General features: G+C 36.4%; 3 protein-coding genes across 8 annotated transcripts in view; 1 reads left to right on the plus strand and 2 right to left on the minus strand.

Annotated features, from left to right (window-relative positions):
* PIGB (phosphatidylinositol glycan anchor biosynthesis class B) lies at positions 1-24497 on the plus strand. The gene is made up of 12 exons (XM_027123078.1): positions 1-248; positions 1889-2024; positions 2448-2565; positions 6165-6269; positions 7857-7987; positions 10540-10680; positions 11968-12019; positions 17287-17498; positions 18115-18179; positions 20562-20775; positions 23604-23784; positions 24113-24497. Exons 1-12 carry the CDS (start codon positions 116-118, stop codon positions 24248-24250), a joined length of 1626 nt encoding a protein of 541 aa, XP_026978879.1. The 5' UTR covers positions 1-115; the 3' UTR covers positions 24251-24497.
* The window catches only part of PIGBOS1 (PIGB opposite strand 1), a 28702-nt gene extending 3445 nt beyond the window's left edge, over positions 1-25257 (minus strand). Inside the window, exon 1 of one of the 2 annotated variants that reach the window (XM_027123083.1) lies at positions 25160-25257. The gene's annotated coding sequence lies outside the window, so the exon portion shown is untranslated. Of the gene's footprint in view, positions 1-9681; positions 10509-25159 lie in introns of those variants that run through there. The other variant, XM_027123084.1, reaches the window with a different exon arrangement.
* The window catches only part of CCPG1 (cell cycle progression 1), a 38807-nt gene continuing 36043 nt past the window's right edge, over positions 23966-26729 (minus strand). For all 5 annotated transcript variants that reach the window (XM_027123077.1, XM_027123075.1, XM_027123076.1 and 2 more), the window contains one exon: positions 23966-25257. In XM_027123077.1, coding sequence (XP_026978878.1) covers positions 25068-25257 — 190 coding nt within the window. In that variant the 3' untranslated portion in view covers positions 23966-25067. The remainder of the gene's footprint in view (positions 25258-26729) is intronic.

Below are 26729 nucleotides of genomic sequence, written 5' to 3' on the forward strand. Positions count from 1 at the left end.
GACGGCCGCTCGCAAAGGCCAAACTTAGTGGGCGGAAGAGCGCGCTGCTTCAGCTACCCAGGGCTGGGGACGGTGACGGCTGGCTGTCCCCAGCAGACCTAGAAGCAGATGCAGGATGGAGCGAGAGGGCGGCGGCGGCAGCCTCTTTTTCCGTGGTCTCCAGAACCGCTCCCACGAGAAGATGAAGCTGAGAACGAGAAAGTCCACGTTGTACCTCAGCCAGCAGAAGAGCACTGGGCACGGCGGAGGTGAGTGAGTGGGTGTAGAAGACGAGCGGAGTGGCGGTGGCGGGAAATCGCCGACACTGAGCGAGGGCTCCATCTGCTGGGGTTGGGGGGGGGCGGGGGCAATAAATCACTTTGCTTTCGAGAAGGGATCCTCGATCCCTGTCGTTTGCGCGGCAGTGTATTCTGCATTATTTTGTGCCGTCCTCCCCGCAGCCGTGTGAAGTGAGTAGGCATGATGTGGCCATCCCCTTTTCAGAGAGGGGGTCGTCACCCTGGCCCAGTGTTCCCGAGCTTTCGTAGCTACGGAAGGGCTGATTCCTGGAGTGGGACCAGGTCTGACCCCCCCGCCGCACTGCTTTTTCTTCACTGCCCCCTCCGCCTTTTCTTTGGTCCTGATGTAATGTTGACAGGAGAAAAATCATCCCAGCAAGTGGGATTTTGATCTGTCGGAGGGGTATTTACTATAAAGATGGGCTCCTCATTCATTAAGTATTTATTGTGCGCCTTTTATGTGCCAAGCGCGGTTGTTCAAGGGCCACTTCTGAGTACAGTTTCTTCTGCCTGAGTCTACGGACTAGAGAGAAGGAAAGGAAAGAACAAGGTTTTCGGACAGCAGATACAGTGCAGTCGGGAGGTTTGTTTCTGAAAGATGAAAGTTCAGAAGGGGCACGTATGTGGTGTTGAACGTACCAGTTGTCTGAGAAACATTTAAAATGTGTTCCTGGAGAAGAAGGAAGGAGAGTGGCAGGAACCCGGAATGTTAGCAAAGACTCACAGTGGATCAGAGGCAGGTTGCAAACTCAAGTCCTCAGGAGGCCGGACAGGCAAGGCTAAATATTATATACATAAGAAGTCAAAGCACCCTATATTTCAGTACCAGCCAGTTGTTCCCAGTTGAGCTCTGTGTTGCCAGATCTTAGAGTTTTGATATGCTGCAATACAGATGTTAATATAAAACCTGATTTTTAAATGCTGGCAACTAAATTCACATTAAAAAAAAAATATTGTCTACAGGCAGTCCATTTGTGATTAAGAGCAGGGCTTTGGAGTCAACATACAGACCCGGTTTTGAATCCTGTTTATTTACAACCGTTTGACTTGGGAGAAGGCAGTTTAACTTCTGAGCCTCAGTTTCCTCATATATAAAATAGGGCAAACGATATTTTCCCCATAGCATTGAGGACTAAATGAGATAGCGCATGTAAAGGAACGAACTCAGTGCCTAGCATATAGAAAGTATCAGTAAAGACTATTTTAAAATGCACAGAGGACCATTTTATATGCTAGTATATGCACATTATACAAAGTGTCCCTTCCTATGTTAGTAATTTGTTAGCTGGTTTCTTTCATTAGATATACATATAGGATAACCTAATTAGCCTAAGGCCTTAGTTAACCCAATCTTTTTCAAAATGTATCTTAATATTCTCTTTATATTAATAAGTTGCCAGAAAGATTGGTGAAGCTCTGGCCTTTGTCTAACTTTCCACCCAGGTCTGCTTTGAGAGTAGTGTGGAGGGGCCAGAGTTCACCACTGCTTTAACAGAACCTGAGCAAGGGGCCAACCAGAGCAGCAGATTTTAGTTCCCCAACTGGAATTTGCCTGACTTTTGTGCTTCAATTACCTGTTTGTTCATTTTTTGTTGTTGTTGTTTTTTCAGATCTTCTTGGTGAAAACATTTATCTGGTCTTGTTTACCATAGCATTACGAATATGTAACTGCTTTTTAGTCCAAACAAGTTTTGTTCCAGATGAATATTGGCAGTCTCTTGAAGTTGCACATCACATGGTTTTCAAATATCCTTTGTAGTTTCTTTTCTGGACTAGAAATGTGTATTCATCTTAGGAATTGTGTCAGCTCCATATTTTCAATAAATTTTCCATATTTTCTCCAAATAATTTTAACTTATAAAAGTGTGCCATTATTTTATGCTAATATTTCTTCTATATCTTTCTTTGATGTTAGTGTACCTGACTCAGCCTTTAGCATATATTCCTAAAGGGTTCAGTAATGTGGAGGATATAGATGAAGTAAAAAATGCATTCCTGCTATGAAGTAGGTTAACAGTTTAGTTGGCCAACCGCATTTTTACTTCAGATATCCAGTGTAAAATACTATTTTTTTAAGCTTCTTTGCCAAAAAATAAAAGTGTTTTATATATAGAACTGAAAAGAGGTTTTGTTTCAGTGCTATTTAACATTAGTCCTTAATATTACTAATTATGGTTATTTGACTTGGGAATGGAGAGAAAGATTGAGGGGTTACACTTACCCCTTAATCTTTGCAAGCATATACAAGATTCTGCACCTTTTGGGGAAAGATAGTGTTCAGTTGCTGGTAAGTTTAAATAAAAGTAATCAAAATAGTCATTAACAGATTTATTCCATCCCTTTAAGGTTAATGTATATTAACTAAATGATAATATTGGTATCATGAAGTTTGTTTTTAAAAGACTACTGTTGCTAAACTCAGACCGCATCTGGGAAGCTCAGGGTTCAAAGACATACTGTGATGTGTAACTGTTCAATATGTGCTAAAACATAAGACTGAGCACGAAAGTGTTCTGCTGTGAGCAATCCTGTTAAGATATACAGATTCTCAGAATGACTACATTATATATTATTCGTACTTTAGAAGTAAATTTCCGTCATAAAACGATCACTTAAGAGCAGTGTTGTATCTTGCTTTTTTTAACTTGTGAGCAGAAGATCATGTTATATGAGCCTATGGAGACTAAATACATGTAAACCCACTCAGGATTTAGTGTTGAAATTACAAATTAAGAAAATTAATTTGACAAAAATATAGTGATATATACAATCATTGTGCTATGTAGTAATTAGCCATCAATAGTGAGCAGGGTTGTAATCCCTAGATCATGAACTTTGGGGGTCAGTCACCAGGAGAGGATACAAAAGAACTAATGGTGCAAAAGTTTTTCTAACCTCATTCTCAATATCTTTAAGCTATCATCAAGTTGGACTCAGAAGTTTGGGCCTTCCCCATTTTCTGTTAGGGAAGTGGCCCAGAATTCCAAAGGCAGTCTAAATCCTGAAGGGTTTTTTGAAGCCTGGAAAGACACTGAGGTTCTGGAGTTTTGGGTTTTGGTTTGGTTTGGTTTTCTTAGGCTGTATTGTACCCTCCCCTTTGCAACGATATTTGATTACCCATTATCGAGAAACAGGACCATATCAGTAAAATTGATGCTTCATTTGGGAATATCACAGGGAAGGAAAATTGAGAGCAGTAGCAGGGTTTCTCCCGTTAACACATGTAGAAGTTAGGAACTATGAATTCTCTTTCCTTCTCTCAGGGCTACCCACTAGCTTCTAGATCAAGAAGGATATTCATAAAGACTTGAAACAGGGCAAATATATATAACATCCCAGAAAGTAGGTTATATTATGAATGAAGGAGTCTTCAAGATTGAAAAACTTCCTATTCCTCCACGATCTATCCACTGCCCTCAACGTGTAGCTGACCCACCTGGCCATTTTGTGATTTAAAGGAAACCTCCTCTCGTCCCCATCCTACCCCACTCCCAATACCCCTCTACCCCTGAAAAAACCTCTATCCTACCTGGAACTTCAGCAGATAGAGAACCATTATGATGCTATCAGTCATTCATACTCTCATATTGATTATTTTAAAATATAGATTGTACAATTTTGAAACTAGAAGGGTCAGAGAAGGGATGAAGAAAATAGACCAAAGTCACAGCATGTTAAAAGCTAAAACTAGATCCTAGGTCTACTTATTTACAGCCTAGTGTTGGCTTAAAGCTCTGCTGTCCAATATGGTAACCACTAGCCACCTGTGGCTACTGAAGACTTGAAATGCAGCTAGTCCAAACTGAGAAGTGCTATTAGTGTAAAATACATACCAGACATCAAAGAACTAATACAAAATAAGAATGTGAACTATTTCTGTAACTTTTATATAGATTAAATGTTGAAATGATAGTTTAGATATAATGAGTTAAACAAAAGCACTAAGATTAATTTTACCTGTTAGAGATTTTTTTTTTTTACTTTTTGACTACTATAAAATTTAAAATTCGGTATGTGGCTCACATTGCATTTCTACTGGACAGCGCTGGCTTAGAATATGTGAGAAGAAAGAGGGATAAGAAGGGAGACCTGTGGGAGTACCACAGTGGGGGCTTTGAACAGTCAGGAGATGGCACAAGGGCATGTGGCTCCTAGAGCTTAAGGGAGGAGGATCTTAAAGAGCAGGAGTGTAGAAAGGTAAGCCGCCAACACAGGCCTCACCTTCAGGGTTTACCCCTGGCATGTTCCTGCTCCTCTTTACCCCACCACCCTAGTTGGTATTTTCCAGAAGCCATGTGTAACTGTTTAATTCTGGTCAGGTCCTTATAACCTGGAAAATGATATCTTAAAAGTCTGGAGAGACTGCTAATAACTGGGAATTTACAACTCCACTTATTTTTGTGTTGAGCTAAAATCTACCTTCTCTTAAATTCAAGATTTCTACATGACAACCCTTCAAAAAAGTTTTATTTATCCAGGATAAATAATCTCCAGTTCTAAACCTCATAATCAGATAATGTCCTCTAAACATCTTGTAATTTATTAATGTCCATCTTAATATGTGGGTCTCGAAACTGAACAGAATATTGAAAGCTAGGGTAACTAGCTCAGAATATAGTGAGACCATTAACTTCATAAATACTATACTTCTCTCAGTGCACAAGAATCCTTTTAGTCTTTTAGTGGCTACCTCAACACTCAGCTCCTATTAAGTCTGTAGCAAAATTAACTTTTTACATGAAGTACTTTCATACCTGGGAGGTGAGAAGGAAGCTTATAGATTCTTATGCAGGGCAAACAGAAGGTGAGTACAGAGGTGCCTTTTACTGTATTTTACAGTGCACAGTTTATGTGGAATTATGAATTACAATGTACCTTTAACTCTAAGATTTAAACATTTATTTACAGATTATTGATAAAGGATGTAAAGCTAAAGTGTTAGAAGCCACTGACAACTGAAAGTAAAGCGGCTCTAATTATAATGTAAAATTAGTGAAGTTTGATCCAACAAAAATACAGATTTACATATAAATTTTTAGAAACACATCTTTTGAGCAAACTAAAATTAAGCTGTGATCTACCAGCAAGTGTTACTTTGTTAATAACTGTGACACATTTTAAAACTCAAAGATGCTAATGTATAACATTAGAATCATTAACTGTAATTAAGTTATAATACATTTACTCTTTCTTTTTACTCTTAAATTTATTCTTTAGTGTCAACTGACTGGATACCATGTTACATGTTTCTGTAATTATAGATTACTTAAAGCTTTAAAAAAAAGTAACATTATTTTATCATCTATGTCGTAGGATAGGGGAGCAATGTAACTTAGTAGCTAAGAGCTTTGGAGTCAGGCTGACTTGGGTTTGAATCTTGACCTCCACGCTAACTAGCTCTGCAGCCTTGGGGAAATTAACCTCTCTATGCCTCAGTTTTCTCATTTATAAAACAGTACCTGTTAGAAGCACTGAATCAGCTGATATACATAAAGTACTTAGTATCATACTTAGCATACAGTAGGGTAAAGGTTTCATAAAAAATTACCTACTGTTATGCTACTGAAAAGAACTATATGTGCTTCTAAAATAGAACCTTCACACAATGAAATGGCCTGCTGGCTATTTAAAATTAGTAGTGTTGTAATATATATATATATTACAGAGAGAATGAGAATGAGAAAACTACCTTTTGGTATTTCCATGAAAATTAATGTAATTTTTAAGGTATAAATTATTTTTGCAGAAGAATGGAATAATACATCTTTTTTTTAAACTAAGAATGGCTTTCGATTGATAGTTGGGTCAGCTTGTTGATTTCTTATGATTTTAAAGTATGAACCAACAGATGTTTTTAATATCTTTTTTTTTTTTTAACTAATGAAGATTTGGATTCCTAGACTTGCCCAAGCACTTCTGTCTGCTGTAGCAGACTTGAGGCTTTTCTCATTAATGAAGCAACTAGAAAATCAGCAAGTGGCAAGATGGGTGGTAAGTCCTAAACACTTTAGAAACTGTATGTCAGTTACTTCATTCCTACAAGCATGAAGCACATGAACAGGTCAGTCAATACAATTGATTCCCAAAACAGTTTCTGAAGGTAATTTGTACAACTTTATAGGGGTACTTCCATAATTAAGAACAGTAAAATGCAAGTGGACATGCTATCTCCCTTCTGAATGAGCCCTAGGTGGCAGAAGCCACTGATACCCTCCAACACTATAAGAGGCTAAACCCTAGGACCCAGCCTTGGGAAGCACCATGACTCAGAACTGAGTCCTTGCCTCACTTTCCATAATATTCAGTAGGAATAGTTCTAAACCACTGCCTACCTCACAGATCACCTCAGCTGTTTACAACCCTTGTTCACTCTTCCTCCAGCTACCTGAGACATATCTTTTCACTGATGCACTCTTTCTCTTCTGGCTAGAATGGTAGAAATAGCTGGACTTTGTAAGAGAATGTGGTATAGAAGACTGTCTTTTGTCATTTGGCTCATTTCACAGTGGGGAGATAGATTCTCAAACTCCCATTCAAATCTTGAATGGATTTTCCCATTTAAACCGTAAGTAAGCTTATATGAGCCAACTTAGAGATCTTACTGCCTTTTTTATATTTCTGTTAGCAAATATGTTCCAAATTCCAAGTAACCAATGTACCAACACATTTCTGAAATACTGTTAATTAATATTAACAATTTATTATTAATAGGACATATTTCTGCAGGTAGTCTGTTGATTTGCATTAAAAAGACAGATTGCTTTAGCGATTGAGTCCTTGATAATTGATTCAAGGATTAAGTCAATCTCTTTAATTTGTGCTTAATACACACTGTCGAAGGCTGAACCTAAAATGGCAAAGGCATAATGCCTTTGAAATCCTTCCTCCAAAGTAGCAGCACTAGGATCTTCTAGCTCAGGAAGAGCCTTTAACTTCACAAAAATTGGAAACATATTTTAAAGTCTGTATTTGAAGAGATAGGAAGCTGGTACGATGTTTAATACCCTTGCAACAACTAATAAGTTTCTTTTAAGGCATTTGTTTTGTAGACTGAATGATGCTTCTGTTTGCATGTTCTACCAAAAAGTGGTTTATTAATTTAGTCCATTTCCAAATTAAAATTTAATGATGTTTCCTGATAGTCATGATTTTTTCTCTCTTACGTTGTCTTAAATTTTCCACCAAGAAATAGGACAACATTCCAAGCAAGGTCAATAAAAATCAGTCAAAATACTTGTCAGTAATATAAGACAATTGGAGGAATGCTGATTGTGAGACTCTAGTTATGAATTTCATTCTTCTCTGAACTCTACCATCAAAGAATCTGTGTTTTATGTCTTTTATTAGTGTGAAGTGAGATTTAAATCAAATGCAATGCCACAAAAATGTACCTGAAAGTATAAACTTAACTTTAACAAATACAGACCTGGTATCATAGTTGTGCTTGATATAACTTCTTAAAAACAATATTTGGACATGCCCACTTTTAACATTATTTAGACTTGCTTGCTATTTTCCTTAGAATACTAAGCTTTTCCATTTCCCACTCCATATACGTTTGCTTATAATTGTTCTTAGTTTTTTTGCCAGTTATGCTCTTGGTTCACGTGGTATTGCTGTACCAGAACTCTTACAAACACCATGGAAACTGTTCTCACTATAACTGCTCTTTTCTACTATCCTTTGGAAGGTTCGAAGTTTATGAACAGGTGAGTAACAGTACTGTTATAATTATGTACAAAACTCTAAAGCATGCTTTTGAAAAATCTTAAATTATCAATATATTGCAATGTCCAGTGGACCCCCTAATGCTCATGAAGGCTATTAGAACCACAAATTCACAGTTGATGTATTTATTATAGCAGGAAAGAGATATACTCAAACCAGATAATTAAGGAGAGTTTAATAAAAGGACTGTTTACAAAGGTGTAAACAATGTTTGGAAAAGCTAATAAGGGGATACCATAGTACCCAAGGGCTAGTCACAACAGGAAGTTTCAATTACCCTTTGGCCCCAAGGAGCAAGGAGAGGAAAGTTACTGAAATCCATAGAGCTGTAACTTTGAGAGGACCCCAACAGGAGAGGGGCACAGCCAGCCTTTAACCATAGCAAGGAAAGAGCAGGGTGAATAAAACACCCTGACTCTTCTGCCCTGCTGTTAACCAATACTAATGAGAAGCCAAAAAGCAAGATAGCCCATTGATATAGTCCATAAAGGTCAGCCTCCCTGCATATTGAGCAGGTGAAGAGTAGAGAGCATATCTGGATGGGCAAATAGAAAACATATGGACCTGGTTTGGGTTTATATAAATTGGTATAAAATACCAAGCAAAGGGAACATGAGAAAAGGCACAGAGCTATAAAAGGGCTTCATTGTATTCTGGGCAGGTTGTCCAGAGGAGCTAATGTGTGGTAGGATGTGTGGGAGAAGAGAAGAATGAGGGATAAGGCTAGAATGGAACTTTGCCTTTCTCCAGAATTTGGACTTTACAGGTAGCAGCTTACCACTGGTGGCTTTCGAGAAGCATGACATAATCTGATTTAGTAGCAGTATTTAGGATATACCGAAAGGGAATAAGCCAGAAAATTTGGGAATCTAGTTAAGAAAATTTGGGAATCTAGTATCCATTCTCCCTTATATGTAAGGTTTTTGGGAGGATCAAGTCAAATAAGATCATTTCTGCATTAGACTCTCGACTGCAAGAATAGGCATTCACTTAGGTTACCTATAGATGAGGATATCTAAACATTGATTTCTATCAAATGAGAATATTACAACAGCTCTCAAGAATTAAATGAGACTCTATGGACAGTATATAGCGTATAGCACATGACCTATTACAAAGTAAGTGTTCAGTAAGTACTGATGATTGACAATGATATTAAGTAATATTTCTGGGAAATTAAAAAAAAAGACTATGAAAAGATTCCAAACAAGTGACACAACTGTGAAAAGATTCTAGAATAGTGAGAGGACTTGATGTAAAATGATGGCAATGAGAATGGGGAGGAAACACAGTGGATGTGTGGGATGAAAAGTTTCTATTTAAGGTGACTCCAAATTTTAAGACTGAGAAACTGAGTGATACCATTAACTTAAACATTAGACACTAAATAGGTTTGAGGGAAAGGTGTGGAGCTTATTTCATACAGTTTGATTTTGAATGCCAGTAAGAAATTTATGTAGAAATATTCAGAAAGGAGTAAGAAATCCAAGTCTGAAAATTTGGAGTGAGGTTAGGTAGGCCTAGATATATCTGGGCATCCCCTAGGTAGTTTCACTATGGCAGAATTTGCAATTAGGCTGTCTGCAAGTCAGACCAAGCCACAAATGTTTTATTTCACCTACACAGTGTTTGTTTTTTAACTACTTGGCAAAGTTTTTAAATTGGGAGATCTTACCTAAAATCTGGATTTCTAGTTCCTCTTGAAAAAAAATGTAAGGCCTGTTAACATTTTGGGCCAGGATTCCTTCATGATGATATCAGAGCCCCCATGCAGCCAATATCACACAATTTTTATTACTTATCTGGTCTCTGTAAGCCTTTGAACTTGAAATCCCTGCTCTTACATCTTCACCAACATTGGAAATTTCTTTATAGTTACTTATTAGTTAATAGGTATGTAATGGTACCATAAAGTTGTTTTATTTTACCACTGTCTGTAGTCCTCATGATTAAGTTATCAGGTGCTCGCCTTCAACCCTTTATTGAGAGAAGTCCTAATAGTAAAAACCCACATTTGTATCCATGATCATATAGGGTTTTATAAGTAAGATTTTTTTTAAAAAAATCAGGTGTATATACACATCTTTCAGTTGGACAAAATTACCAGCTTACATTCAAAACAAAACCACATGTGCCCAGATTTTCCTTATAAAATGGGGACTGTCTTTTATCTCTTTTATCTCTTTAGGAGAGACTTGATCATTTTTCCACCAGGAAAGCGACTGGCAGAGTTGTACGGTTAAAAGATGGTATACCTTTCAGTAAACAAGATAAACATTAGGACACAGAATAACTTCTTACTTGAAAATACTAGAATATTAAAGCTGGAAAAGACCTTACATATTACCTCTCTTTATGGATGAGAAAAATTAAGAGCCAGAAGTTTAAGTAACTTCCCCAAGTTCACATAGCTATTTATACCAAAAGGAAAATGCTCTCATTGTTTTTAAAAAAATGTTATACCACAGCGTAAATAGATAACTTCTGAACTCATTTCCTAGTTGTCTTGACAATACCTTTTCCTTGCTTACAGTGTCAAGTACTCATCCCTGGTGGCACTTGCCTTTATAATTCGTCCCACAGCTGTTATTCTGTGGATACCTTTGCTGTTCAGACATTTCTGGCAAGAACAGAGAAAGCTTGATCTTATTCTACATCAGTTTTTACCTGTAGGGTAAGTATGGCTACAATCCATATATTAATTTTAAAAACCTATAAATTATAAACAAGATTTTACATCTTTTAGTCAGTTACATCTTCTAACGTCAATGAGAATTGTCAGACCAAGGAAACATAGTATTTCCAATTTTACATGTTATATTTTTATTTGTGATTCTGAAGTATTTTAATTTGCTTAAGTGAGGATCTTGGCAATTTTTCTAAATTAGAACTTTCCTATGCTTTATTTCTTAAATATTTTTCAAATTTTTTTTTTTAGAGATACTTGACTCCTTCACATTTGTATGGGGCTTTATAATATATGTGTTCACATATTACCTGATTTTCACAATTCTTGGATCTAGGCAATGTAGGTGTTTTTACTTTGTGATACAGAAAATGGAGGGCTTGGTGAAATTAAAAATGAATTATAGCCAGTGTCACTGGGTTGATTGCTCTGATGGAAATGGGATTGAAACCCAAGTCCTCTTAACTACATTTTGAGCTCCTAGGATCAGAATTATCCCAGGTATCTAGTGGAATATCCAAAATAATTATTTATTGAAGGGATGAATGCATTTTGACTCTTAAAACAGTGATCTTTTTAATATACTAGTATTCACTCTGTACAGGTTATTTTTGGTAGCTATTAAAAAAGGACAAAATCATCCGGTGGCTAAGTTGCCAGTATTGTCATTTCTCAGATTTATTAGCATTGTTTTGGAAGTAATGCATTCATTCAGCAAATATTTATTTAATCCTAGTATGTGCTAGGTGTCGTTCCAGATGCTGGAGATACAGCAATTTAACAAAACAAAGTCCATTCCTTCATGAAGTATACATTCTAGTGGGGGGGGGAGACAGCTAGAAACATATGATTAACATGTTTCTCAAATGACAATAAGTGCTATAGGGAAAAATCATGAGAGCCTGCAGATGAAATTACAGCCCCAGTCAATATCCTGACAAGTTATGAGACCTTGAGTCAGAGACACCCAGTTAAGCTGCACCTGGATTCTGGACCCACAGAAACTGAGATAATAAATGTTCATAGTTTTTGGTTACCACATTTTGGGGTAATTTGTCATGCAGCAATAGATAATACAGAGTTTGTTACTTTTAAAAAGTTTGCTTAAATATAGCTTCTCTCAATGAAAGATCTTTCAAAACGATATTCAGTTGGTAAAACTTTTAAAGCATTTTTAAACTGGCTTTTGATGCAGGGCACTTTGCAAAGCCATATGCCACTGTTGGATTTTCAGCAAGTTCAGAATGTTAATCACCCTTTTATTTTGTTTTTCAGATTTGTCACTTTGAGTTTCTCTCTGATAATTGATCGTATTTTTTTTGGTCAAGTAAGTAAAATTATTTTTTATTTAAAAAAACTATTTTAATGTAATCATTTATAACACTAAAAACTCAACCTTACTGTTTAATCCATGAGTATCTGGGAGCATAAGCAAATCATTTTTTTAATGATATGGGATATATTAGAAAAAAACTACTAGCATATGCCTTTGGTTAACTTTGCTGTGCTTTCTATATAACAGAATTGTATATTCCTAATTGAAGTTCAAGAATCCATTTTCAGGCATTTTTGTCAGGTCTGAACATTTCTGTCAGGTTTGTAACAATAAAGGTTAATTTTTAAATGATTTTAATTGACCTCAATTATTCAGAATTCAAATTAACCAGAATATTCTTTAAGCATCTGATTTGGCATTTTAATCTTATGACTATTGGTAATGCCTTTGGTTGTTTTTAAGTTCCCTGTTTTTAAGTCACTCATGGGTTCTGGAATCAGATGCCACTGTCTGAGGCCTAGTGCCCTCATTATTAGCTGTAAGACCTTGGACAAGTTGTGTATCTTTCTTGCCAGTTTCCTTATCCGGAAATAATTGTGATACCTGTCTCTTACGGTTGGAAGATTAAATGAAATAATACATGTAAAACGCTTACAACACTGCATGGCACAAGTGAGCACTTAATGTTAGCTGCTGCTGTCATTACCTACTTTATGCTATAATTCAAACTGCAATGTTTTCAAAGCTTTATCTTAATAGGTAATATCTGATGCCATAAGGTAGAACAGTAAAAATTTTAATATGGGTACCAAACACATATACTCATAAAAATTACTTTTAAGGATTCTCTTTACATCCAGTTGTATGTAAAACTTAACACTGTCATAACATTTATTCATATTTGCTTGAATCTCAAGAACCCAGTGTTTCACAAATTAACAAAAAACACATTAGTACTTAGAACATAAAAAAATTAATAAAGAATGATTTCATTGTTATTACAAATGACAATGAAAACACAACTATACAAAATCTATGGGATGCAGCAGAAACAGTTCTTAGATGGAAGTTCACCAAGATACAGCCCTTCCTCAAAAAACAAGAAAAATCTCAAATAAACAACTTAACCTTACCACTTAAAAGAATTAGAAAAAGAAGAACAAACAAAACCTAAAGTCAGCAGAAGGAAGGAAATAATAAAGATTAGAGAGAAAATAAATAAAATAGAGATTTAAAAAAATAGAAAAAAATCAATAAAACCAAGAGCTGGTTCTTTGAAAGGGTAAACAAGATTGACAAACCTCTGGCCAGGCTCACCAAGAAGAAAAGAGAGAGAACCCAAATAAACAGAATAAGAAATGAAAGGGGAGACATAACAACCGATATACTATATAGTTTTATACTAGTATTATAAATTATATATACTAGTATATATATATATATATATAGTATATATATATATAAATTATATATACTAGTATTAGTATTATACTAATACTATATATACTATATAGTTTTATACTAAAACTATAAGGGAATACTTATATATTTAATATATTCCCTTATACTAAAACTATAAGGGAATACTATGAACAATTATATGCCAACAAAATTTGACAACCTAGAAGAAATGGACAAATTTCTAGAAACATTCAGCCCACCAAAAATGAATCAAGAAGAAACAGACCTATTGTATAGCACAGGGAACTCTACTCAGTGCTGGCTCTGTGGTGACCTAAATGGGAAGGAAATCCAAAAAAGAGGATATATGTATATGTATAGCTGATTCACTTTGCTGTACAGCAGAAACTAACACAACCTTGTAAAGCAACTACACTCCAATAAAAATTTTTTAAAAAGAAGAAGAAATAATTTGGACAGACCAATCACTAGAGGTGAAACAATCTGTAATTTTAAAACTTCCTACAAACAAAAGTCCAGGACCAGATGGCTTCACAGGCAAATTCTACCAAACATACAAAGAAGAGCTTATACTGATCCTTCTCAAACTCTTCCAAAAAACTGAAGAAGAGGGAACACTCCCAAAGATAGTCTATGACGACATCATCACCCTGATACCAAAACCAGACAAAGACACCAGCAAAAAAGAAAATTACAGGGCAATATTTTTGATGAATATAGATGCAAAAATTCTCAACAAAATATTAGCAAACCAAATCCAACAACACATAAAAAAGATCATGCCACAACCAAGTGGGATTCATCCCAAGTTCACAAGGATGGTTCAATATATGCAAATCAATGTGATACACCACATAAACAAAAAGACAGAAATCACATGATCATCCTAATAGATGCAGAAAAAGCATTTGACAAAATTCAACATCCTCTGATGATAAAAAACTCTTACCAAAGTGGGTATAGAGGAAACATATCTCAACATAATAAAAGCTATTTGACAAACCCACAGCCAATATAATAGTCAATGGTGAAAAGCTGAAAGCCTTCCCACTAAAATCTGGAACAAGACAAGGATGCCCACTCTCACCTCTTCTATTCAACACAGTATTGGAAGGCCTACCCAGAGCAATCAGACAAGAAAAAGAAATAAAAGGTATCCAAATTGGAAGGGAAGAGGTAAAATTGTCATTATATACAGATGACATGATACTATATATGGAAAAACCTAAAAACTCCACATAAAAACTACTAGAACTGATAAACGAATTCAGCAGGTAGCAGGATACAAGATCAACATACAGAAATCAGTTGCATTTCTTTACACTAACAATGAAATATCAGAAAGGGAATGTCAAAAAACAGTATCTGGGACTTCCCTGGTGGCGCAGTGCTTAAGAATCTGCCTGCCAATGCAGGGGAGATGGGTTCAAGCCCTGCTCTGGGAAGATCCCACACGCCGAGAAGCAACTAAGCCCATGCACCACAACTACTGAGCCTGCGCTCTAGAGCCCACGAGCCACAACTACTGACCCCGTGTGCCTAGAGCCCGTGCTCCGCGACAAGAGAAGCCACCACAGTGAGAAGCCTGCGTACCACAATGAAGAGTAGCCACTGCTTGCCACAAATAGAGAAAGCCCGCATGCAGCAACGAAGACCCAAAACAGCCAAAATAAATTTTTAAAAAAATCTTTCAAAATTGCACCCCCCAAAATAAAACACTTAGGAATAAACCTGACCAAGGAGGTGAAAGAATTATACACTGAGAACTATAAAACATTAATGAAGGAAACCAAAGACGATTCAAAGAAATGGAAAGATACCCTATGCTCTTGGATTGGAAGAATTAATATTGTTAAAATGGCCATACTACCTAAAGCAGTCTACAGATTTAATGTGATCCCTATCAAATTACCCATGACATTTTTCACAGAACTAGAAGAAATAACCCTAAAATTTATATGGAACCATAAAAGACCCAATATTGCCAAAGCAATCCTTAAGAACAAAACAGGAGGCATAACCCTCCCAGACTTCAGACAATACTACAAAGCTACAGTAATCAAGACAGTGTGGTATTGGCACAAATACAGATATATGGATCAATGGACCAGAACAGAGAGCCCAAAAATAAACCCACACACCTACAGTCAATTAATCTTTGACAAAGGAGGCAAGAATATACAATGGGAAAAAGGCTCTTCAGCAAGTGGTGCTGGGGAAGTTGGACAGCTGCATGTAAATCAATGAATTTAAAACATACCCTCACATTATGCACAAAAATAAACTCAAAATGGCTTAAAGACTTAAATATAAGACATGACACCATAAAACTCCTAGAAGAGAACATAGGCAAAGCATTCTCTGACATAAATCATACCAATGTTTTCTTAGGTCAGCCTCCCAAGGCAACAGAAATAAAAGCAAAAATAAACAAATGGGACCTAATCAAACTTAAAAGCTTCTGCACAGCAAAGGAACCATAAACAAAATGAAAAGACAACCTACAGAATGGCAAAAAATATTTACAAACAATGAGACTGACAAGGGCTTAATTTCCAAAATATACAAACAGCTCATACAACTCAACAACAACAAAACACACAACCCAATTGAAATATGGGCAGAAGACCTAAATAGACATTTCTCTAAAGAAGCCATGGCCAATAGGCACATGAAAGGATGCTCAACATTGCTAATTATTAGAGAAATGCAAATCAAAACTTCAATGAGGTATCACCTCACACCAGTCAGAATGGCCATCATCAGAAAGTCCACAAACAATACATGCTAGAGAGGGTGTGGAGAAAAGGGAACCCTCCTACACTGTTGGTGGGAATGTAAGTTGGTACAGCCACTATGGAAAACAGTATGGAGTTTCCTCAGAAAACTGAAAATAGAATTACCATATGATCCAGCGGTCCCACTCCTGGGCATATATCCAGACAAAACTCTAATCCAAAAAGATACAGGCACCCTTATGTTCACAGCAGTACTATTCACAAGACATGGAAATAACCTAAATGTCCATTGCAGATAAATGGATAAAGATGTGGTATGTGTACACACACACACACACACACACACACACACACACAATGGAATACTATTCAGCCATAAAAAGGAACGAAATAATGCCATTTGCAGCAACATGGATGGAACTAGAGATTATCATACCAAGTGAAGTAAGTCAGGAAGAGAAAGACAAATACCATATGGTATTACTTATATGTGGAATCTAAAGTATGGCACAAATGAGCTTATCTACAAAACAGAAACAGACTCACATAGAGGACAGACTTATGGTTGCCAATAGGGAGGGAAGGATTGGCAGTTTGGGATTAGCAGATGCAAACTATTATATAGATAATAGGTAAACAACAAGGTTCTGTTGTATAGCACAGGGAACGATATTCAGTATCCTATGATAAATCATAATGGAAAAGAATATATAAAGAAGACTGAGTTCGGGCTTCCCTGGTGGCGCAGTGGTTAAGAATCCACCTGCCAATGTAGGGGACACGGGTTCAAGCCGTGGTCCAGAAAGATCCCACATGCCGCGGAGCAACTAAGCCTGGGCTCCACAACTACTGAGGCAGCATGCCACAACTACTGAAGCCCGTGGGCCTAGAGCCCATGCTCCGCAACAAGAGAAGGCACTGCAGTGAGAAGAAGCCCGTGCAGAACAACGTAGAGTAGCAACGAAGACCCAACACAGCCAAAAATAATAAATTTATTTTTTTTTAATTAGCTCATATTCAAAATTATTAATGTAAACTACGGTCTGGTGTTTAGACTTCACTCTGATTTAATTTCATGATTCAGCCAAATTCCCTAATGCCAAAGATTCATACTTGGCACTAACACATTTCTATTTCTTTTTCCTTCGATGATGCCAGTGGACTCTGGTTCAATATAATTTTTTGAAATTTAACGTGCTGCAGAATGTGGGATCATTTTATGGTTCTCATCCATGGCACTGGTACTTCAGTCAAGGATTTCCAGCTGTCCTGGGTACTCACTTACCCTTCTTTATTCATGGCTGCCTTCTAGCCCCAAAGAGGTACAGGATATTTTTGGTGACTGTGCTGTGGACACTGCTAGTTTATAGGTAAGATTTTATTTATTCAAATAGTTCACTACTTAAATGTTACCAAGAAGTTAACTAAATTATTTAAAAGGTAAACTGTTTATCTTTTGGAGGTGCATTAATTCTTATGATTTGTTAGTGGGGATTATTTAGCAGATGGAAAATGTAATAATTATGCTGGTACTCAGACAGACTGAATACTTTTGATACAGTTTGCTTAATATGGACGGATACATTCAATTTTTAAAGAGGGTGAACAAATTGTACTTTTAAAAAACAGAAACTGCCAAAATTTTAAGTATTGAAGGACCAGAGAAATATTTTGAAAATGTATGCGCCTTTATTTGAAATTTGAGTAAAATAACTTACTTGGATTGGTAATAGAAATCCTTTTTTTAGAATGCAATCGTACTTTAGAATATCGCATTGACATCAAATGTTAGGATTACTTTTAACACATCATCATCACCTTATAACTAAAGAAGAATGAGACTGATTCCTAAAGCATGAAATTCAGTCTCAGTAATTACAAAAACAGATCAGGTTAATTATGTTCTTTTTAAATACATTAACTTCTCAAACCATCGTTTAATATAAAAAAATAATATTTTCTTTGAATATCTTTTTTTTACTATAGCATGTTGAGCCACAAAGAATTCAGATTTATCTATCCAGTTTTACCATTTTGTATGGTGTTCTGTGGTAAGTATTTTTGTATAATAGAGAAAAAAATCAATTATAAAGAAACAGTTAAAAGACAATCAATGCTTATTAAACTCTAAAATATTATTTATTTTCTACTAGGCTAAATAAGAATTGCTCCTTAATTACAAATTGAGTATATTACTGCAGCATTCCCTTTTTGCAGCCTAAATATCCTTTTTCCTGTGTCCTGTGAGATAAAAACGTAAGGATCCAGTATCCATAACACCTTTTGGTGGTGGTGTTTCTGGCTGTCAGAAATCTTTCACTAAAAAGTAATACAACATGTCTATTTTAGAATAGCTAATTTAAATTTATGGTTAAACTACAAAGTTCTACATTCCACAAATGAAAAATGTACATTGAAACTAGTTTTTAATGCTTTACACACATCTATCCCTTCAAGACTCACTCTAATGCATATGCAATTTTTAAAGTGATTCACACCTCTGACTTAGTTTTTAATCTTTTCTCCATTTTTCCACTAGGTTTTTTTCAGTAAGTTTTTTACTTATGGCTGCTAAAAAGTCTTATATTACTCGGCTCTGGAAAATATGAATTTTTTCATTGGTTGGTTTGGAAAATTTACGAATTAAAACTTTATTAACTTCAAGTTTAATTCAGAATGAGTGTTGGCTTCCTTCAAATATTAATCACTAAAAAAATCACTGGACTAAGGAGGGAAGAAATGAGTAATCAACTGGGCCTGGAGGCTCAGAAAAACTGGGAAGTTAATGGTACCAAACTTTTTACTTAAAAAAAAAAAAAAACCTCCAAACAACCCATCGAGTTAAGCAGCCTTCTTTGACCAAGTATAAGTGATCTCCTGCAGATCTCAGATGTAGTCTCTTCAATTTAGACACAAACACACACATCTATGTATTTGAAACATCTAAAGTTCTGAAACCAAAGTTAGTGTCCTATTTATAGTCTTACTTCATATACAAATGCAGGCACAAATAAAAATATAAGCATCTAAGAGCTATTTGGCAAGTTTTAAGAACAGTGGGACCATTTAGCAGAGCAAATATGTTCACAAATCACTATTCAGATTTAAACTTTTTTTTTTTTTTTTACAATAACTTGAGTTAGAATTCTAATTGTTTGCTTTTCACCCAGGTAAGCATTGCCAGACTACTGGAGGACAAATATTTCTGTGCACATGTTTGGTTTGGTTAATTTACGAACTTGGTTTCATTCCATTTTTATCATCTGGTTTTTCCAGCATTCCACTTCTCTGCTCTGTCTTTACAGAGTGTTTTAAAGACTTGAGTTGTCTGAATTCTCATTCCCATTCCAAAAGAGTGAGTCTTTAAGTGGCAGGATCTTGGGTTGGGTTTCTGCTTAATCTGTTTTTACTACAGTGGCCAGTGCAGACTTGCTGGTCTCTGATTAGGCCACTTTGTTTTTCCATATGCTTATCTTTTTAGCAAAACTGCACAGGTACTGTTTCAAAAGTCAGATAAGGATTTTTAAAGAACGGTGGTTCCCCTGCCCTCCCTCCCATTACCATACTCAGAGGCAATCACTTACACTCTTTTAGGTGGTTGTTTTGTTATTTCTCTCCCTCTCTAAATAAAATGGTAATAATGCTCTTAAAGGTTACTGTTTTTGGCATTATCTGACTTCTCACTATGGAAAATGAAAATATAGATTTCCTTAGCAAAGTGGTTTTTTTGTTTTGTTTTGCCACATACAAGAATTACTTTTACAAATTAAAAAAGAAAAATTGTTTAGCATCTCCAAATTGTCCAACACTATAGTGAAAGAAAAAAATAATAATAAAACATAAATCGTTCTCTTCCAGAAAGAGATCCATGCCACCACTCATAAACTGACCACTGAAAATCTCCCAGGAGCTTAGTGGTGTATTTTTCTAAGAGGATATTCTGTTATACTTCCTCCAGAATTACTGAGACCTGTATGTACACATCCATTGCTAGTGCTTGGAGATTAAAGTGATAGGTAAATGGAATAAATACAAGTCCTGTTTGTTTAGCAACTATGTACCAGGACAGGCACTGGACATAACATTTTTTTCTAATACTTGAAAAAGGTACTGTTAGGGAAGATAGGGAAACTAATTCCAGAGCTAGAATTCAAATCTGTTTCTGTTAGACTCTCTAGCCATAATCTTTCCGCTATACCTCAATTCCTTTTTCTAGAAAAAGGTCAAGACATGGATGATAATGGACAGTGACAGTGAATGGCCAGAGAAATTACAAAGATGACGTATTGCTGATTTCTGTTTGTCCATGACAGCATTACAGCTTATACTACACTTCCATGAAAGATTACCAATATGATTTGCAGTTAATATTTGCTTAGCTATAAAACAAAACATTACCAGTGTTACAATTCAGTGTGTCTATCTTTATATAGGATACTCCCTAAACAACCTGAAATTGTGGAAGAAACCAGCTCTGAGTTTCCTGTTTCTATCAAATATGTTCTTTGCCCTCTATACTGGTTTAGTTCATCAACGAGGTACTCTTGATGTCATGACTAATATTCAAGAACTCTGTTACAACAATACAAATATATCTTCAGCTTCAGTACTTATGATGATGCCTTGTCACTCTACTCCTTATTATAGGTAATAAAATTTGTTCACTATATGCTATTATTACGAAAACTACTTTAAAATTCCTTTTGGATTCCTGGATTTAAATTAATTGATCAAATGATTATAAGAAATTTGAAACTGCTATTTATGTCAATGAAAATCATATACAACTTTCAAATAAACTTTAATATTCTTTTTTCAAAACAACTTACATTTAAATAATCTGATCAAAAGCCTATATGATATTTTATACTATTTAAAGGTAGTTTAAAATATCATATAGGCTTATTTGATGGTACTCTTAGTAAAGAAATTCACTTATCATTGATCCGTACAAACCTATCGTACATCTTATTATTTACATAATTTTGAAATAATCTCAAAACACTGGATTCAAGTCCAGATTTACTGTTGTACTGTTGCCCTGGTCTTAAACCAGTATTTTTAGTCTCTTTGGATATCAGCTGTCTTGCCTGTAAAAATTAGGGAATTCAATTAGATGACATCCTAATGCTTGGATTAAGTGTGTCTGGGAAATAACACTGAAACTGCCTTTAATCATGCAGGACGTTTAAAAAGACATCATTGGGCTTCCCTGGTGGCGCAGTGGTTGAGAGTCCGCCTGCTGATGCAGGGGACATGGGTTCGTGCCCCGGTCCGGGAAGATCCCACAAGCCGTGGAGCGGCTGGGCCCGTGAGCCATGGCCGCTGAGCCTGCGCCTCCGGAGCCTGTGCTCCGCAACGGGAGAGGCCACAGCAGTGAGAGGCCCGCGTACTGCAAAAAAAAAAAAAAAAAAAAAGACATCATTGACCCTATGCTTGTATTTCAGGAAGCTGTATTACTTCACCAATTGCCCAATAAGGGTAAAAGGACAAAGCAAACAGCTTTCCTTTAGAAAATTCTTTACCTATCTGGCTTTAAACAATGTGAAGTTATTTTTCCATGTGCACAGTCAACTTAATATCAAACTTGATATCATTTTAAGGTAATTTAACACTTTTGGAATACTGTACTTAACTGAATCATTAATGCCAATCATTAATACGCAATTTGGAAATGACTACCAAAAGCCACAGGTTAGATGGATTTAAGACCCCAAGTATCCCTTTAACTTGAGGATCCTATACTATATAAAAAAGACTAGAGCTGCGAGAGGGACATTCACTCTCCATCCATGCTCTCAGTAGAGTTAACACTGAAGAGAACAGGAATTCTAGAGGCACCAAGATGCTCTCCCATACATGGTTGTAGTGGTTGATATCTTAGGCTTTGTATAGTTCACCTAGTTCTTCTCTTACATTTTTTCAACTTGCAAAATGGAGCACACAAAAAAAAGAAAAAAAAGTCTGATACCTACTTTGGAATATAAGGCTGGCAGCTTTTTCTCAGTTTCTGCTTTCCCCTTGAAGCAAAACCTTCATCTTCAAAATTATAAAAGTCATGAAGTATTTCAAATAACTTTATTTATTTAGGCATTGTTGGGTCTTTGTTGCTGCATGTGGGCTTTCTCTAGTTGTGACGAGCTGGCTTCTCATTGCGGTGGCTTTTCTTGTTGCGGAGTACAGGCTCTAGGCATGTGGGCTTCAGCAGTGGCAGCACACAGGCGCAGTAGTTGTGGCGCAGGGGCTCTAGAGCGCAGGCTCAGTAATTGTGGAGCATGGGCTTAGTTGCTCCATGGCATGGGGGATCTTCCTGGACCAGGGCTCGAACCCGTGTCCCCTGCATTGGCAGGTGGATTCTTAACCACTGAGCCACCAGGGAAGTCCCAGTCATGAAGTATTAAGGTCTTGTGTAAATTTATTTTGTATGCATTTCATAGATAAAAATAAACTTTTATCACTTATTAATTTTTCTTCTTTTTATAAATTTATTTTTGGCTGTGTTGGGTCTTCGTTGCCACGTGCAGGCTTTCTCTAGTTGTGGAGAGTAGGGGCTACTCTTCGTTGCGGTGCGCAGGCTTCTCATTGTGGTGGCTTCTCGTCACGGAGCACAGGCTCTAGGCACGCGGGTTTCGTTAGTCGTGGCACGCAGGCTCAGTAGTTGTGGCTCATGGGCTCTAGAGCGCAGGCTCAGTAGTTGTGGCACACAGGCTTAGTTGCTCCGTGGCGTGTGGGATCTTCATGGACCAGGGATCGAACCCGTGTCCCATTGGCAGGTGGATTCCTAACCACTGCGCCACCAGGGAAGTCCCTATATTAATTTTCCTGAGGCAAAGTTGTAAACATGGCTTTTTGCATGGCCCAAGTAACTGGCTTAAGTTGTTATGATTCATCAGTCCATCTTTTTTACATACACTCTAGTCTTTCTATGCCACAGTAAAACCATTACTTATTTGAATTTTGATCAGTGAACCCACGTTGCTCTCTATTACTAAATCTTACTTATATAAATATTTAAGAAAAAAAGAAGGAAAAACTTGTCATGTAAGGATTCAGAGCAGAAAGAGGAAAAGAATCCTTTCTGGTTCATGATCAGTTTTCTACTTTGCCAGATATTACTCTCTTATTAACAAGCAACATACCCGGTCCCAAAGGCCCCATGCATCCCTGGAACAGCATACTAATGTTACAGACTACTGAGTCCCACAGGCTGCTGACCTACTTCCTGCCCTGAAATGGAGTTTTGCTCTTTAGTTTGGACTTGAAGTTACTGCACAGGTACACAGTGTGAGAATCATATTCTCCATTTTTGAGAAAACTGCATTAAAGGTGTGCCTCCTCACCTTAACTGGAACCTAGTTTAGATTCAGATTTCACATTTTGTTATGTGAGCGTATCTTAAGAGTAATTTGAAAACTTTCACGAAAAAAATTTGTTTTTTACTTCTTGTAACTATAATGGTAACTTTCTTTTTATAGCCATGTCCATCACCCACTTCCAATGAGATTTCTCCAGTGTCCCCCAGACCTGACTGGAAAAAGTGATTATCTTGCTGAAGCAGATATATTTTATCTAAATCCCTTAAAGTGGTTGTATAAAGAGTTTCAAAATGATTCAACGCTGCCTACTCACTTGATCATCTTCAGCATCTTGGAGGAGGTAAGGGAACATGAAAAAAGGTATAACTCAGTATTTTTATTTCACCTCAGGTTTAGCAAACACTCAGGTAAATAGACAACATCACTTTTTTTATGGTCCCTTTCAACCCATATTTTATAACTGGTCTTTTCCCTAGTCCAAATCAGCCCTAGTTCTATAACTACCAAGGAATATATGTTACTTACCATGAGTTAATTATTTTATTAAGAAATTGCATTGTTTTATTAAGAAAAGGGTTTCAGAAGAACAAACAGGTCATTCTTAAATTCTTGAAACAGTACTCAGCAAAATGCAGCCTTTATTTACTTAAACATTTATTTACTTCTAGGAAATAAATCCTTTCCTAATTTCAAACAAGTATGAGAGAACTGCTGTTTTCTTCCACACTCACTTTCCGGAGCGTCGAACTGGAAGTCACATATACGTCTATGAACGGAAGTTAAAAGGGAAACTCAACCAAACATGAACATGAAATTCTGACTTTGTTTAGATCTTTCTCAGAGAAATAGACATTGCTGAGCAGAAATATCCAGATGCTGCTTAAATATGCTAGTAAATACTGGGTAAAATTCATGGAACTAGCAAAAAACCACTATGAACTGCTTTACCAAATATCACTACTGAGGAAATATATGAAAAATATCACAAAATATAAAATCATATATTAATAATGCAAATGCCAGATTTTAAATAAAGACCTTTAGTTTTCCTCATGGTGTAGTTTTATTGTTTCTTCTACAATATTCATATGTGCAAGAAATTTCACAAGAGAACAAGTCAGCAAGCTCGTAAGGCAGCAAATTCTTCACAAGTCAACGGGCTCTTGAACCCACAAAAAGACAAGAAGTGTAAGATTATAAAATGTTAGAGATGAAATTCCATCACAATGTACTTTTTTCAAGCTCTACTGGAAATTTAACACAAATATCAGTGTTAATTACACTTTGTCATGTATGATTTGAGCTTGCTTTAAGCTCATACACTGAAAGGAAGTCTCATTTCATGCACAAAATCTGTTGCATGCCTGGCTTCCTTAATATAAATCTACAGTTGAACATTTCCAGTGCCAAAAAAAATTCAGCAAAGCTAAACTACCGGAAAATGCAAGTTAGTAAGCTTTTGCTTGATGCTTCTGAGTAATAATATAAAATCATCAAACTGATACTTAGAAATGATAAAAAGACACTGTTATCTTGATAATTTCATCTTAGTTTCAACACCAAACAGTATAGAAAGCATCCAAGTTTCTGTTACAGTTTTCTAATTTAACTTAATCATGATGGTCAATATTTAGGATCAAAAGGTAATTGCCCCAATTCTATTTCAAGGTTTGCCATGTGTCTTCCATTAGTGCGAGCATATTTATGCCATTTACCTTCCCTTTTATAAGGTTGTGGCTGAGGGTGCTTCTGCTCTTGTTTTCGATGCCTGGAGCTTTCAATATTTACCATACGTTGCTTTTTATCTGGTCGACTGAAAGCAGTAAACACATTTTTCATCCATGTTAGAGTTAAATTTATTTAAACAAGAAACAATTTTAAAGTTTTTCTCCATTAATCTATTATCTGAACACTGAAAAAGGATGTTAAATTAATCTGAAGTATAATCCTACTATAACCATACGAAAAAGATTCAGTGAGTTTATACTTTTATCCTATAGAAAGAAAAAATAGACAAACTGTGCTGGCAAAGAGGGAAAACACTCAATAGATAAGTAGAAATGTGACAATAAAATAATGAGATGTGTTTCCATTATTTTTCCTCCTTTCCTATAAAAATTAATCCCCCCCCAGTGGCTTCATTCATGAATACATATACATCTCTTACAGAGTCTCTCTCTCGAAGCTAAGGCTTATAAACAATGTCTACATGAACAGTTCTCCATCTCTATAATCAGGCTTCTGTCACTACTTCACTGAAACACTCCACAATGCCATCCACGGCCATCCAATTCCCAGCCAAGAAATCCAGTCTTTTCCGTTTTTTTGTTTTGTTTTGTTTAAGCATTTAACACTGCAATATTCCTTTTACTTGAGAAGATCTTTGGATTTTCATGATGCCACTCTCTGGCCATTCATTCTCAGCCTTCTTTCTCTACAACCCCTTGGATGTTGGTGTTCCCCAGGAGTCTGATAAATATGTCCAGCCTAGACTGTCTACACACGCACGGAGTCTGGGCTAGAGACAGTCATATAACCAACAGCCAACTAATTCTCTACTTGTATGTCAACAGGTACCCTCCAAACACAATTCTCATTTCCAATTCCCCTTATGCAAAACCTTATGGTATTCCTTAGTGTAGCTGATGTCACTATCTAACTAGTGACCCAACCCAGAAATCTGGAAATCATTGTTACTTTCTACTTCCCTTTCACAAGAAATACCACCAATTTTACTTACTATATATTGTTCAAATCTGCCTCCTCCTTTCTACTCCAGCTGCTGCCCTAGTTCAGATACCCATCAGCTCATGTCTATACTGTTTCAAAAGACCGCTTTCTAGCATCTAGCTTCACCCTTTCCAACAAACCCTGCAGGCTACTGCCCGTGACCCAAAATGCAATAAAGCAAGTCCTTCAGCATAAAGTGAAGGTTCTTCATGCTCTGAATCTTTTCTTCTGTTCACACCCCAGCATTACCTTGCCTCCTTAAAGTAGCATGTCTTCATATCTACAAATCTGTGCAAATGAAGTTCCCTTTGAGTGGAATGTCCCACCCTATCTGCTTGGCAAGTTCTCACTTCTCCTTCAAAAGTTTGTTAAAAAGTTCAGTTCAAAGGCCATCTCACTTATGAAGCCTTCCTAAACATGTCCAGATTGAGGCCACCATATACATATGCCTCCATACCTCCACTGCATTCCTTGTACTGACCTAATTCTCCAAAAGCTTGTGAGCTCTTTGACAGCAAGAATTTTTCATTTGTTTCCTCAGGGCAGCCTCACAGT

This window comes from Aethalodelphis obliquidens, unplaced genomic scaffold, assembly GCF_003676395.1.
Source record: "Aethalodelphis obliquidens isolate GAN/ISIS:26980383/991018 unplaced genomic scaffold, ASM367639v1 scaffold26, whole genome shotgun sequence".
Taxonomy (NCBI): Eukaryota; Metazoa; Chordata; class Mammalia; order Artiodactyla; family Delphinidae; genus Aethalodelphis; species Aethalodelphis obliquidens.